This window comes from Geospiza fortis, unplaced genomic scaffold (assembly GCF_000277835.1).
Source record: "Geospiza fortis unplaced genomic scaffold, GeoFor_1.0 scaffold43, whole genome shotgun sequence".
Classification (NCBI taxonomy): Eukaryota; Metazoa; Chordata; class Aves; order Passeriformes; family Thraupidae; genus Geospiza; species Geospiza fortis.
The window spans coordinates 1,752,723-1,766,774 of NW_005054431.1; the positions used below are offsets into that span (position 1 = coordinate 1,752,723).

Consider the following 14,052-nt stretch of genomic DNA (forward strand, 5'->3'; position numbering starts at 1 on the left):
AAATATTAAACATATCTCTTTCACCTGCCCAGTGATGGTTGTTCTGATTACCTAATGGGCAGATAGCATTACCAAAAGTACAAGTCTAATCAATGCTTAGGGCAGAGGAATTGTCATATACAGACCATTTCTGCCCACATGGGATTCCCACTACACCTGATCTTGTGGTTTTAACCCTGCATATGCATATTGCCTTCAAAATGGACTTTTAAGAAGTCATGTCTTAAGGAAAAAAAGAAATCCCTACTGATTATTCAAAAATAAATATGAAAGTTATACCCCTACAGAAAATAAAGTAACTTACCTAGTATTAAGGTAGGCCAGTTAGCTATTCTTGCTTTTAAGCCCTGGTGAAATATCTCATGAAGAAACATGATTGTTTCACTGAAAAACAAGCATTTAAACAAACAAAAAGACAATTCTGGTTTTATTTTCTGATTAATAATTCACAGAGAAACATCTCTTCCTCTTTTGCTCTTTGCTAGAAAAAAAACAGAAGACAGTTATTGTTATGGAAATAAGTGCTTCCTTTTATTGCATTGTTTAAATATACTAGTTCAGTGCTTCTAAAAAACTCATAGTATTCAATATAAATATTCTAACATCATATTCATATTCTAGCAAGGGAAAGGAAACCTGCCTCATGACTAAAGGAACATATTCTATTTCTCAGAAGTTTGGGGCAGGCTTGGATGCAATCCCAGTACTGTATCTAATGTTAGATGCCTCCTGGGCTTCTTGAACATGCTCATTACAGCAGTGCTTGGATGCCTAATGAAAGAACAACTCCTTTTTTGCAGGATATGAAAAGACAAGTGAGAGGGAAGGAGATTCCTTAGGCAGGACAACAGAAAATAGAAGCTTTGACATTCTCATCCTCAGGGTCTTATCAGGATCATATGAGGCCACTAAGTCCAGTTTTGCTCTCTTAAGAGAAAAAAAGAAACAGGAAAGGTGACAGAAAATTATGGGAACTGCCCTAAGAGGCACCATCTGTCTTTTTTTGCCTTTAGCAGAAGAAGACACAGAATGCAGGGAGGTAAAGAGGTCATGCTGGTTTCCAGCAGCATCACCTGCAGCACCTTTGCCTTTCAGCCCTGGAAAAGTGTCTGGCTTAGTGACACCACCTGCACCAGAGCCAAAACAGGAGCCAGGACTTTGCCTTCAGCTGAACCAGAATGGGAACAAGCAGTCAGGGACACCCACCAAAAAAAAACCAAACAAAAAGCCACAGAAATCTCCAAAACCAACAAAAAAGTTCCCAAAAAGGTCCCCTATACCTGTTGAGGAAAATGCTGCTGACATCGTCGTGGCTGATGGGCGGCTTCTTGGAGCTCGCTGCCATCCTCAGGGGCCGCAGGAAGCAGTTCACCAGGACATAAAGCTGGTGCACGTACTCAGACTCAGCCTCCACCATGTTGAAAACTATCTGGTTCCTCTTCCTCATGCTCTCTGCATGAGGAGAACAAATATAGTCTTGGACAATGGTTTTCCATTTTCTTCTGCACAGCCAGCCCCGCATAAAGCTCTGAACCTAAAAAGGGATCATGCAGGAAAAGAAAGTTAAAAAAAACATATTATGTGACTTATCATAAGCTCTTCACTGTAGAAATAACCCTCAAAATTAAAAGTCTTTGCTCAAAAATAAAAATGTTCCCTTATCAATATATAATTGTTTTGTAATTGAATATATTCTACATTTCTGTTTGTTAAGGGTCATAATTGTTGCCAGGAAACAGACTGTAAAACATGGCATACACAAAAGGGAATCTTTCACTGCCAGCTGGAGTGTTGTCCCCTTCCCATCAGCACGAGTGCAGTTCCTTCTTCCTCCCCCTAGAACATTTCTCTTGTACCCCAAAGGTATCCTGCAATACCTCCAGGTAACACAGTCCAGCACAGACTCAATATCATTATTGGCAGAATTCTTAAATTATTTTTTAAGCTCACTTTGCTTTCCATTTTGAACACATAACATTTGGCATGGGTATTTAAAGTTAGGTATCAATGCATTGCTTGGTATCAGACACCAAGGTAACAAATATGGTATTCAAAAAGACAGATGTTTGGCATTCTTAAAAAGCACTTCTATGTCACGGAAAAATCTAACTAAGCGCAATATTTATTGAAGGTGCAAGTGGATTAAAGATTACAGAAGAGGTCTACATCTGGTCACAGGAAATTTCATTATGTCTGTGCCCTGATCTTGATGTGGAGATCATTTATCTTGAATGAGAAGTGCAAAATTTCACTGGTATCAGTTTACTCTGAAAAAATAACTTAGAATAAAAGGGGCCCAGCTTTCAAAATGACCAAGACACAGAATACAGTGAATTACATACAGATTCAAAGCTCTCTTGCTATTAAAAGGGGCATTCCCAGCTTCTGCAACAATGGCTAATCTACACGAAAAGGAAAACTCACACCAAGTTACCAGCTCAGGGCTGACCCTGGCTCAAACTGCACACCCCAGAAAATGACAGAAACCCGACACGTTCCATAAAGGATTTCATGCAAATACATCACAAGATTAAGTGTGACACAAAAATACATGTAATTGAAGAGATTTAAGTAGGGGCAGGGCAAAGAAAAACTTGCTATTCTACTGTACTTAAAAAAATAAAAAAAACTACAAAAAATAGACCAAAAAATGGAAGCACACCCCTCATCCCACCCTCCTCCCTTTAAGCACAAAGACTTCATGTTTACCTTCTTAATTTTTTTAATATCTGGATCTTCATCTTCCTGGTTGCCTTGATAAGGTCGCATTTTTTCCTTTGTTTTATTCAGTGCTACAATCTGACAAAACCAAACACTCATTAAATGCTTCCTCAAGTTAAGGAAACCCTTGGTTGGAGAACTACCAGAACAACAATTTCCCCTTCTCCCAGCCTGTGGAAGGGGCACAGAATGACCAGCACACGTTCGGGGACAGGGACTGGGGCACTTCAGGCCAGTACAGATCCCTGTCCTGCTGGAAGGGGGACCCAGAACCAGCAGGTGCTGCCCCCAAAACTAACTGTGCCTTTTGGGCTTTATCAGCTTGGGACTGCAACAAGGTTTTTAACAACATCCAGGGAATCAGAGTGGTCCTGGACAGTCCTTAACACCATCACAGCCAAACTCAAACCTGAACCCAAGGAGGAAACAGTGAAATCAGTGACACCCACTCTGCAAAGCAGTGTGTCATCTTAGGGGGATGAAAACGTGACAGGATGTCAGGAAAAGTAACCCAATCAGCCCAACAGACCTCAATATTTCAAAGAAAATTATAATTCTAAGGAGTCACTGGGGGACTGTTATATATTAACCTCACTGGGTTCTGCCATTTTCACAGAATACTACAGAAATACTGAATATCACTGATGCCTTAAGTTTTATCTTTCATATTTTCCAGATTCTATACTGCATACTCTGAGCTCCATTTAAGCATCAGCAGTTCTCCTCACAGCTCAGTCACACAGAACAATCCTTGTCCAGCCCCAGAACCAAGGGCACCGCTGCAGCTTCAGCCCCAAAAAGTGCAAACAGCAGGGAATGGAGCAGAGCAACCTGGGAGGGTGGCACTGCACAACTGGAGCTGGAATTGGACAATAAACCCCAGTATGGAAATGGACCAGAACTTATAAAAGTGTGAGAACTCATGACTCGAGGTCCATCTTGGGTCCATCTTGGGTGCACCTTTGTAGCCGCAGCTCTCTTCATAGAGAGCAGGCAAGCACAGTTTCCCAAAGATATTTCCTGGGAATTGCAACAAGGAACCTCAGAGAAAGAGAAAACAATTCTTATCTCTATTCTCTGCTCCTGATGTTTTTGCACATGTGGAATATGCTAGGAAGATTGAAGGGAGTCCTTAATTGGATTCTTGTGATGGTTGCTTATATTAATTGGCCTGTTGGGTCAAAGCTGTGTCCTGGCTGTCTCAGACAGTCACAGGTTTCTCTTCAGTATTTTTTTTAGTATTCTTTTAGTGTTCCTTAGTGTAGTATGTCTATAATCTAATGTAATCTAATTTTAATAAAGCAATTGTTCAGCATTCTGAATCAATGGAGTGAGATGCCAACCATTCTCTGCATCAGGGGCTCCTAATTCTGCTATACACCTTGGGTGGAGCCATGGCCAGGCTCTTGTACTGCCCAAGATGCAGATCCTTTGAAGGATTTTTAATAAATCCTTTATTCCTTTAACTCTGTCTAGCTCTGCTCTAGGAGCCTCCCAAAGCATCCCCACAGCCCTGCACCCAGCAGAAGACTCCAGTCAGTGAGTGCCTGATGGCTCTGGCACTCACCTCTGACTTGAGCCTCTCAATCTCGGTGTCCTGGTCCTCCAGCTGGTGCCGGAGCTGGTTGGCCGCCACCTTCTCGGTCTCCACGATCTGCACCAGGTGGATGTACTTCTGCATCAGCACCTCCCGCTCAATCAGGATGTCTGAGTAGCTGCCAGGGAAAGAACAGGTCACTAAAGACAGCCACATGCTGGGTTTTAGTGGGTTTAGTTTAAGAAGGCTTCTGCTCCTCAAACAACTGTAAAAACAGAGACTGGTTCAGGTGAAAACATGTTTTAAATGATTCCTCTTCTGTGCCTAAAGAACTGTTCAGAATTATTGTATTTGCAGGGTGCCCTGATGAAGGAAGGAATGATGAATCTGACTCCATGCTCTCAGAAGGCTAATTTATTATTTTATTATACTATAATGTATTAAAGAATACTGTACTAAGTTATACTAAAGAATACAGAAAGGATACTTACTGAGTGCTAAAAAGATAATAATGAAAACTCGTGACTCTCTCCAGAGTCCTGACACAGCTTGGCCCTGACTGGCCAAAGAGTGAAAACAACTCACAGCAGAATCCAATGGAACAATCACCTGTGGGTAAACAATCTCCAAACACATTCCACATGAGCACAACACAGGAGAAGCAAATGAGATAAGAATTGTTTTCCTTTTCTCTGAGGCTTCTCAGCTTCCCAGGAGAAAAATCCTGGGCGAAGGGATTTTTCAGAAAATGTGAATGCCACACATAATAATCGTTATTCTTCTTGGCATGATAGCCAACTGTGCAAAACATAACTATTGTTAGATATTTATTATTGTTATATGTTTACTGTTGTTATATGTTTACTGTTGTTAGATATTTACTATTGCTAGATATTTACTGTTGCTAGATATTTATCTATTATTAAATATCTATTATTAGTAGAAATTTAGAATAGAAATTCGACAAGGTAGAGGCTTTGTCAAGCCTCTAAAGGGAGGAAATGATGCCTTAAGATTTAGCTTTCATATTTTCCAGATTCTGAACTGCATCAGTATATAACTCTGAACTTCATATAAAGTGTTATATCTCCTCACAGCTAACTTAGACAAAACAATCCTTTTCCAGCCTAATATATTTTTAATAAATACCTACTTTATTTCTTTATTCTGCCTAGCCTCTGTTCTAGGTGTCTTCAGGTATCACAACCCCCTCATGGGACATGGAGAGATAACATAGCCCCAGTGGCAATAAGCCTGCAGAGCCACGCTTGTTTTGGCTTAAGTTATAATATGCAGCTTGATCATAAACCACCCAAATCATAATCACCAAATCATCCAGACTGAGACAGTTTAACATCCTTTTTTAGACACTGCTGCAACAGTATCCAGTTTCACAATATTCAGCTACTGAGAGCAAGATAACAGCACTTTTTATGAGCTTCTAATTCTCATGCTTGGCCAAAGAACTCAGTAAATTCATTTTGTTTTATGTATTTTAAGGTCTTGATTTTTTCCCATCTTTTGGGAGGACTTGGGGGAGCATGTAGCACTTCATCAGAACTATTCCTCTCCATCTGCCAGATCAATTTATGAAAGAATTCCCATCAAAACTGTCATTTCAGTGCGCTAACACGTTTTATTTTTTAGGCCTTTTTAAAATTACTGAAATAAATGCCTTTAATCCAATCAGTATCAGGAACCACAGTATCAGTCTTTCCTTTAGCTCTTGGGCAGCTTTTCCCTGCAAAGGGACAATATCCCTAGTGCAATCAGATGCCACAATCAGAGCCCCACATCAGAAATGCTTCCCAGCCTCAGGCAGAGGAGCAGTAAGTTTCTCCCTATGCAGCATCTTCACCAGACTGACCCTGAAGCGGCAAAATCAAGACACTTTGCTGCCTCTTACCCTGAGTTTTAGGAAGGTTGTTCCTCTGAGAATAATGGAAATTTATGAGATAAAGACCAAACAAAACACAGCAGAATGGAGGCCCTAAATCATTGACAAGGGATCTCTCACTGTTTGATATCACATCTTTTTCCATTGCTGAGTTTGAGCACAGCATTTAACAGAAGGAACTTTGGGATTGCAAATCTTTTCCCTTTAAATATCTTCCTACTTGTTACAGGACTCATAAAACAATGAATATTTGCTATAAAATACTGTGAGGTTCCTAAAATTGCAGTAATGTGCATCATCTACAATGTAGTTTTTCTGTAAATATTTACTCGTATTTCAATCAGTGTTAGTGCATCTCCACACTGAAGGGGGCCAATATTAACCACAGCTATTGAATTCAACACCTAACCTGGAAAACAAGCTTGGATTTAAAATAATTAGAATAAGTTTCCACAGCTACCATAAAGCAAAGGTTTTTCGTCCTTGTACAGATTATAAAAAGAATAAGAAGGGAATTTAATTCTATTACATTTGCTGTTGTATTTTGACTGCTGCAGAAGTAAACAATACACTGGAAAAAGGAAGGTCAGGGCACCTCTTTCAAGAAGTAAAAACCACACATAAATAAATCTATCATGAAGCAATCCACTTATCATTCAGCTGCGCAAGAAACAGCAGTAAAGTATGAGATTAGTTCTTCAATTTTTTTTGTTTGTTTGTTTGTTTTGTTTTGTTTTGCTTTGCTTTGCAAGAATTCTGGGGTTTTTCTTCAGAAACCGGAGTACTTCACCTCTTTGCACCCTAAAAAGGCATTTGTACATTCTAAGAAATTGTCTGAATCAAAAGGACTAATTATGTCTCAGTTAGCACTAATTGTTTTACAATATTACTAAGATAAAACTATATGCAACATATGTAATGAAGTGCTTTGATTTAAATTTAATATAAATAGTCTTTCCCACCTAAAAGCAAATCCAGACCAGTGAAACACTCTCTTTGCCTATTTATCATTTTCAAAATATTCTAGAAGTTTTGCTACCAATCATTTTCAATAGAGAATTTGAAGGGTTTCACTTTGGTTTTATTCAAACTGAGGAAAATAGTAGGACATAGACTCACAAGGATGAACTGCTGATGTAGGATCCAATATATTGTTACATACACTGCTTCTCTTTCACTTTTTTGTTTCTTCCTTTAGGGGAAGAAATTTATGTGTATTTCTTGGATTCTTTAAATGCATTAAGCTGGACAGCTTTGCTTTACTGGGAAATAAGAAACTTTGCTCTGGAAGACTGGAGATTTTGTTCTTTTGAGATGCTCTTACAGCAATTCAGTGGGGGGGCTTTTTGCTGTCTAAAATGTCAGACCCAGCCTGGAAACCAAACAACATCTCCTTCACTCCCATAATTAGCAGTATGAAGAAGAGTTAATTAGAAAAGACTGTGTACACCTACACTAACTTATAGTAGGCTAAATCCATTTTCCTTCTCAAAACTACTGCTGGGAAAGGAAAAATCAGAGGCTTTTGGAATAAACCTCACATTCTTCCAACAGCCCCTTCCATCCATCTCTCTGCATGCCTGAGTAGAGATCACCATGTCCAAATGTGTTAATCTGAACATCCAGAGTAATCCCAGGAGCCTTACAAGAGGACAGGGTCTCAAGACTGACATGAACACACATGTATAAAAAATCCTTGTAAGAGAAAATTGTAACAAAACGTTCAGATGTCAAAGCAACACAGGAAAACATATAAAACAACTTGTAAGCAGCCAGTCTAGGTCTGGTTTTCTGTCTAGGGTATCATTTAATAGAAAGAAACAACTGCTGCAAACCACAGCTTATATGACGTTTTATTAATATTTTTCTGAGGGAAGCAATTCTGTAATGTCTAAAACATCCTAAAAGCTGAGGCTGAACCTGTCTACTACCATCATCTGTAGGAACAGGGCTCAAACCAGGTATTTCAAGAACTTCTGATTGACCATCACCCACCACATGGAGAGAGGAAGAAATTAATAAAACCCTGATAAAACCTGCTGCACCATTCAGTCTGACATACTCAGAAAACCCAGGAAAACTGGAGAAATTTTAGCCTCTGGCAGCAAGCCAGGATACAAGTTCCAGTAGTGCTACCAGCAAATACTTTTGAGTTTTGTCCCAGAATGAGACCAGAGTTATGGTTCATTGGAGCAGTCCAAGCTAATTGCACTAAAGCTGCTCAGGCTGCTGGGAGAAGCAGGCATTTGGTCTGGCCACATCAAACCACCCTCTTGAAAAGCAAAATGCACAGCCTAACTCACTCCTTATGAAAACCAGGCTCTGGCTGTCTGCAAGGCAGAAGAAACTGCCTGCATTTTCCCCACACCCACTTTGAGCTGCTGCAGGACTCCTTAACAGAGGAGAAAGAGCTTCCAGACAGGTTTTAAAGCCTGATGGCACAGTCACAGCCACAGCAGGGATGGGAACAGTAAAAGCTGCACTAGAACATAACCAATCCACCCCTGTAGCTCCAAGCAAGGTGGCTTGGGGTGTGATCCAGGGTTCTGAGGGATCCCTGCACAGACAGAGCCACAGGGCACTTTCAGGAGGATTCCACACCCCAAATGGTTTTTACTACACGATCGTTTTAACTGAGAGGGGGAAATGCCAGCTGGGAGACAGAGCCTTTGGAAAAGTGGGACCAACAACCAAAGCACCCAAACCACATCCGTGGGGAATGGCTCACTCAGGAGAAGGGTGGGAGGGGAGGGAAGGCCACCCTGTCATGTGGGATGGAGACTGTGCTGGAAACACCTCTCACCAGCCAATGTGTCACCCACCAGGCTCACACCTCACACCAAAACCAGCCGCTCCCATTGTCCTGGCGCTCCAGCCAGGAAAATCTGACCATTTAGGAATGGTCAGATCTGAACCCTTTAGGAATTCATCCACAAACAAGCTGGAGGAGAATGGCACCCTACCCCATTGTGCAAAACTGAGACAGGACTCAAAGCATGAGGAGCCATGAATCACAGACTCATGGCATGGGTTGGGTTGAAGGGACATTAAATCCCACTCAGTGTCACCCAGCCATGGCAGGGACACCTCCCACTGTCCCCATGCCCAGCCTGGCCTTGGGCACTGCCAGGGATGCAGGGGCAGCCCCAGCTGCTCTGGGCACCCTGTGCCAGGGCCTGCTCACCCTGCCAAGGGACAATTCCTTCCCAATATCAATTTTAAGTCCTTTTTTTAGTTTAAAACCATTCCTCCTCATCCTCTTGCTATCTGCCCATGTAAAACATCATTCTCCCTCTTTTTCAGGAGCCCCCTTTCAGAGGGAAGCTCATGAAAAGCTGCCATGAGGTGTACCCAGAGTCTGTGGAAAGCCTCTCCTCATCTCCTCTCAGGCTGAGAGCAGCCACCAACCACAGGGGTGTGAAACTTCTTATGGGTTAGAGGGAAGAACATTTTGGGGTTGTACAAGGCTTGTTATGGAAGTGCAGGAACAAAAGGCAGGGAAAGGGAGGCATGGAATAGGTTTGAGGAGCAGCAAGCTTTGGAAAACACAGAGATAAGGGGATAAAAGGGGATAAAGGATCACAAGTAAGCACAGTGATCAATACACTTGTCTGGCCATGATCTGCACATCACCACCACTACCCATCGTGCCTTCTCACCAAACCCACCTCTCGCTCCTCTCCTTGGTGAGGGGACTCCATGTGTGCACCCCTGCAGCTCTCAGCGCCCCTTGCTGGAGCTGGGACCACGAGCCCACAGGTCTCTGCAGTGCCAGGGGCACACAGGAGCGCTGGAGGTGTGAGCCTGGCCCGGGTGTGTGACCACCAGCCATGGCCGAGCCGGGCCAGCCGAGCGCTGGGGACGCACCAAGGCCGGGCTGCACCAACAGGGACTCGGTGATTCAGCTGCTGGAAAGGGTTTAAATTAAACTAAACCAAACTCTACTAAACCCAACGGTTTAGTGACTAATTAGAAACTCCAGGGTGCTCTGCTTGACACAATGCAAAGCAAACAAAAGCGGCTTCTGGGAACACCACAGGCCTGGGTGGTTGGCTGAGGGATGGCTCTGCAGGCCCCTGTGCGCCCAGATGGAGCCGAGGCACAGCACAGGCAGGGTTTGATATTTTTCAAATCCTGTACTGCATTAGGGTATAACTCTAAACTACATACATAGTGTTAGCTACTGTCTTCACATTTTGGTCAGACAACACAGTCCCTCTGGGCCTGACACTCAAGGGCACCCTACAGCCTCAGGCCCTGAAAGTATAAACAAAAGTGATTTGGGGGGAGCAAATTGGGGTAAATGACTTCATTAGCTGAAGCTGGAATTGGAGGATTAAGCCCTGAAATGTAAATGGGCCAAATTTATAATTGTGTGAAAAACTCGTGACCGTTGTCCATCTAGGATGCAGCCTCTGGGAGGTTTCTAACTGCCCAAAATGCACCTATTGAAGACCTTTAATAAATATCCACTTTATTCTCTCAGTCTTATCCAGCCTCTGTTCTAGGCAGCCACTCCAGGGCACTGCACTGCAAAAGCTGTCCCAGACCAGGACAAGCCCTGCAGCAGCAGAGGGCTGTGGTGTCACACAGGGGACACTGGCCCAGCCCTGAGCCCAGGGTCCCCCAGGGCACGGGTTGATGTGGTCACCCAGAGCTGCTCCACTGCCCACCCGCAGGGCTGGCCTGGGAGAGGACAGGGCTCCACTCAGTGGCACCAGCGATACCTTAAGTTTTAGCCTTCATATTTTCCAGATTCTGCACTACATTAGGATGTAGCTCTGAACTCCGTATAAAGCGTCAGCAGTTCTCCTCACAGCCCAGTCACACAGAACAATCCTTTCCCAGCCCCAGAACCAAGGGCACCGCTGCAGCTTCAGCCCAGAAAGTGCAAACAGCAGGGAATGGAGGAGAGCAACCTGGGAGGGTGGGACTGCAGAACCTGGAGCTGGAAGTGGACACTGAACCCCAGGATGGAAATGGACCAAAATCATCAAAGTGTGAAAACTTGTGTCTCTGAGTTCATCTTGGGTCCATCTTGGGTTCACCTTGGGTGTACCTTGAGTGGAGCCTTGGCCAGACTTTTGTGCTGCGCAAGGTAGATCCTTTGAGGCCTTTTAATAAATACCCACTTTATTCCTTTAACTCTGTCTAGCCTTTGCTCTAGGCATCACCAGAGGAGGACATAGCTCCCAAAGCTGGCTGCCCAGGCAGCACAAGGCCTGCAGCCCCAGGGCCTCACTTCACAAGCCCTAAATCAAAAACTACGAGCTGCTCATGTTCAATTTTAGTTCTGAAGCAGAATCACTTGTGTTTACATGGCTCGTGTCCTAAGCAATTCGGGAGCTGCCTGGCTCCTTGTGCGTTACCATGGCACTGCAGATTAGCTGAGGTGAGTGTGGATGGGAGGAGGCTGCAGAAAGTGCACTTCGGCAGCAGCTTTGCCTCCTGTTATAAATGACAAATACAGTTATTGCCTTTCACATTTATGTATTAGCTTTTGTTTTGCAAGTCATTATTGATCACAAAGATCCCGACATGGTACAATTCGTGATTACTTTTAGCTGCTTTTTGGTATAGTATAATCTGTCCGTTTAGGTATGCACTGTATAGCTTATAGAAATACTTGATAAATATTGAAGTAAAAATTTAAAATCTAAATATAAATATTGAAATATTTGATAAATATATTATATCTTAGGCCATAGTATAATATTAAAATAGAGACTTTCTGATGTTAACATGCCTTTATGTAACTAACTCAAAGAATGGTGTAAGATAAGTATGTGGTTCCTTGCATTTGTAGACTATCTGAGGGGTAAAATAAGAGTGACAAAAACCAGAACCCAATTTACTGGCTCCTCGTTACCAGGGAGTGTAAAAACAACAGGATGGAACCACAAGAAGAAATAAAATATATTGCTTTAATTTACAAGATGGCATGAAGACAAGCCAAAGGTTAAAACCAAGCAAAAGAACATCTAAACCCAAAGGAATGTTTGAATATATACATATCCAACTCAAACTCTTATGAATATGCCTGCACCCCTGTAATGTAACAGTACATAGAGAACATGGTTTAAGTTAGTGGTGTGCTTTTAGCAAATAGCCAAGCACCCCAGCACTGGATTTTATCCCTTTTATCCCTTATTAAACTTCTAAAAACTTTGAAGATTGAGCACCGTTTCTCACACTTCCTGCATTCCTCAGGCCTTCAGTGAGATGACTTTACTTTAGATTACACCTAAACCGTGGCCACTTGCCACCCAGGCCTCTCCTCAAGCACAGACTACTTCATGGCTCAAGGTCCTACCACATGCCTTTTCACAACACTGTGGTTCAGGTCATTCAGAATTTCGGTTTCAAAGTCAAAATTTTATTTGTCGCACTTCATCATCTTAATGGCTTGACGTCCTCTTTCTTACACTTATTTTCTGTAAGAGTTTTTAAGGAAAAACTCATTTATTCATCTGTCATATCATTAATTTCCTCATTCATATGACACGCTTGTCTCTAACAGAAGACTAATCCTAGGGCTTTTTCTAATAAAATAATATATTCTTCCTGAACTAATTTCAACTGCAGCATAATTGCTAATGAAAGATAAAAGACAGTGAAATAAGCATTGAATGTTAAAGGTGTTTTTTTCCTATAAGGTACTCATGAATTGCAAACAACATCCAGCTAATACATGTAATCATTTCTTTCTGTTTGGAAGATGAGTTTAGGTTCTCAAAGTATTATCCATTTATCTATAATAAAATGGATCAGAAGGTCACAAATCGAGTTCCATACCTTGCTTGGTGAATAGCTTCTACCCACTCATCTCCATCAACCTCATCCTCACAACGCAGCTCCAGTGGCTTCTGCCCCTCATGGCCAAAGAGAACAGTAAAGTAATGCTGCAAATCAGAACAAAGGAAAAAAGGGGTCAGAAACTCGTAAATTGAAAAGATATATAAAATTTAAAAAATAAACAAAAAACAAACAAACAAAACAAAACAAAACAAAATTCCCATGCAGCAAATAAAAACCATCAGAAGACTTTCTATACTCAGCCCAGTGTGTTGCCAGCCCAAGGAAGGTGTGTTTTAAGTTTTAGTCTTGAAACATGGATTGAAGTTAAAACTACCCTGAAAATATTCCCCTGTGTATCAAGGTAATAGCTTTCATGTACTTATTGCTAAGTTATTGTTCTTAAACTTCCACATCCAAGACAACAAAATACAATTCCCTAAAGAGCTCCTACAGCCAAGTACAATAACAGAAATACAGTGGGGTGTCTGCAGTTCTCCCTCACGTTTTTTAACCTAAAACTTCCCTCAGCCAGTGTGGGGATCCAACTCTGGAGCCACCAACACCTCCTCCCAAAAATGCAGATTGTGCACTGGCTCCAGCTTATTGCCCACCTTCCCAGAAGAACAGGGACCCTTCTCATCCATCACACTCCCAAAACATGTTTTCCCCTCTCTCAAGAAGTCTCACCCATATCCATATGGCAACTACCTTTTTTTTTTCACAAGAAAATGCTATTCACCCAAAATCCGGCACTTCTTGCATGAAGGGCATTGCCCTGGTGTGCTCCACAGAACTTTCAGGGAGGTTTCTGCCACTGTCAGAACACAGCATGAACAGATTTAGCTGGTGGGGAGGGGAGAGCCACCTTAGCTCCCACATGACAGGGACGGATATTTACAACCTTATTTTGCACAGCTTGTGTACCAGCTTACAGCCAGGCAGCAAACAGGCTTCTTCCAGCTCCGATGAAAACAGGTCAGAAAATATTCTACCTAAACACAACTTCAATTTCCACAAGTGCCCTAAACACACCCTTTAGAAATCCAGGTGTTTCACAGGCAGGAGGACAAGTAAGGGTCATAAAAACACCTGGGTTTGG

The 14,052-nt window shown here is 42.3% G+C and overlaps 1 protein-coding gene across 1 annotated transcript in view; it reads right to left on the reverse strand.

Moving 5' to 3' along the window:
- Positions 1–14,052, reverse strand: part of RASGRF2 (Ras protein specific guanine nucleotide releasing factor 2) — a 152,377-nt gene that overhangs the window by 69,378 nt on the left and 68,947 nt on the right. Inside the window, 5 exon segments of the mRNA XM_031061921.1 lie at positions 305–384; positions 1,281–1,534; positions 2,710–2,799; positions 4,289–4,436; positions 12,951–13,057. Coding sequence (XP_030917781.1) covers positions 305–384; positions 1,281–1,534; positions 2,710–2,799; positions 4,289–4,436; positions 12,951–13,057 — 679 coding nt within the window.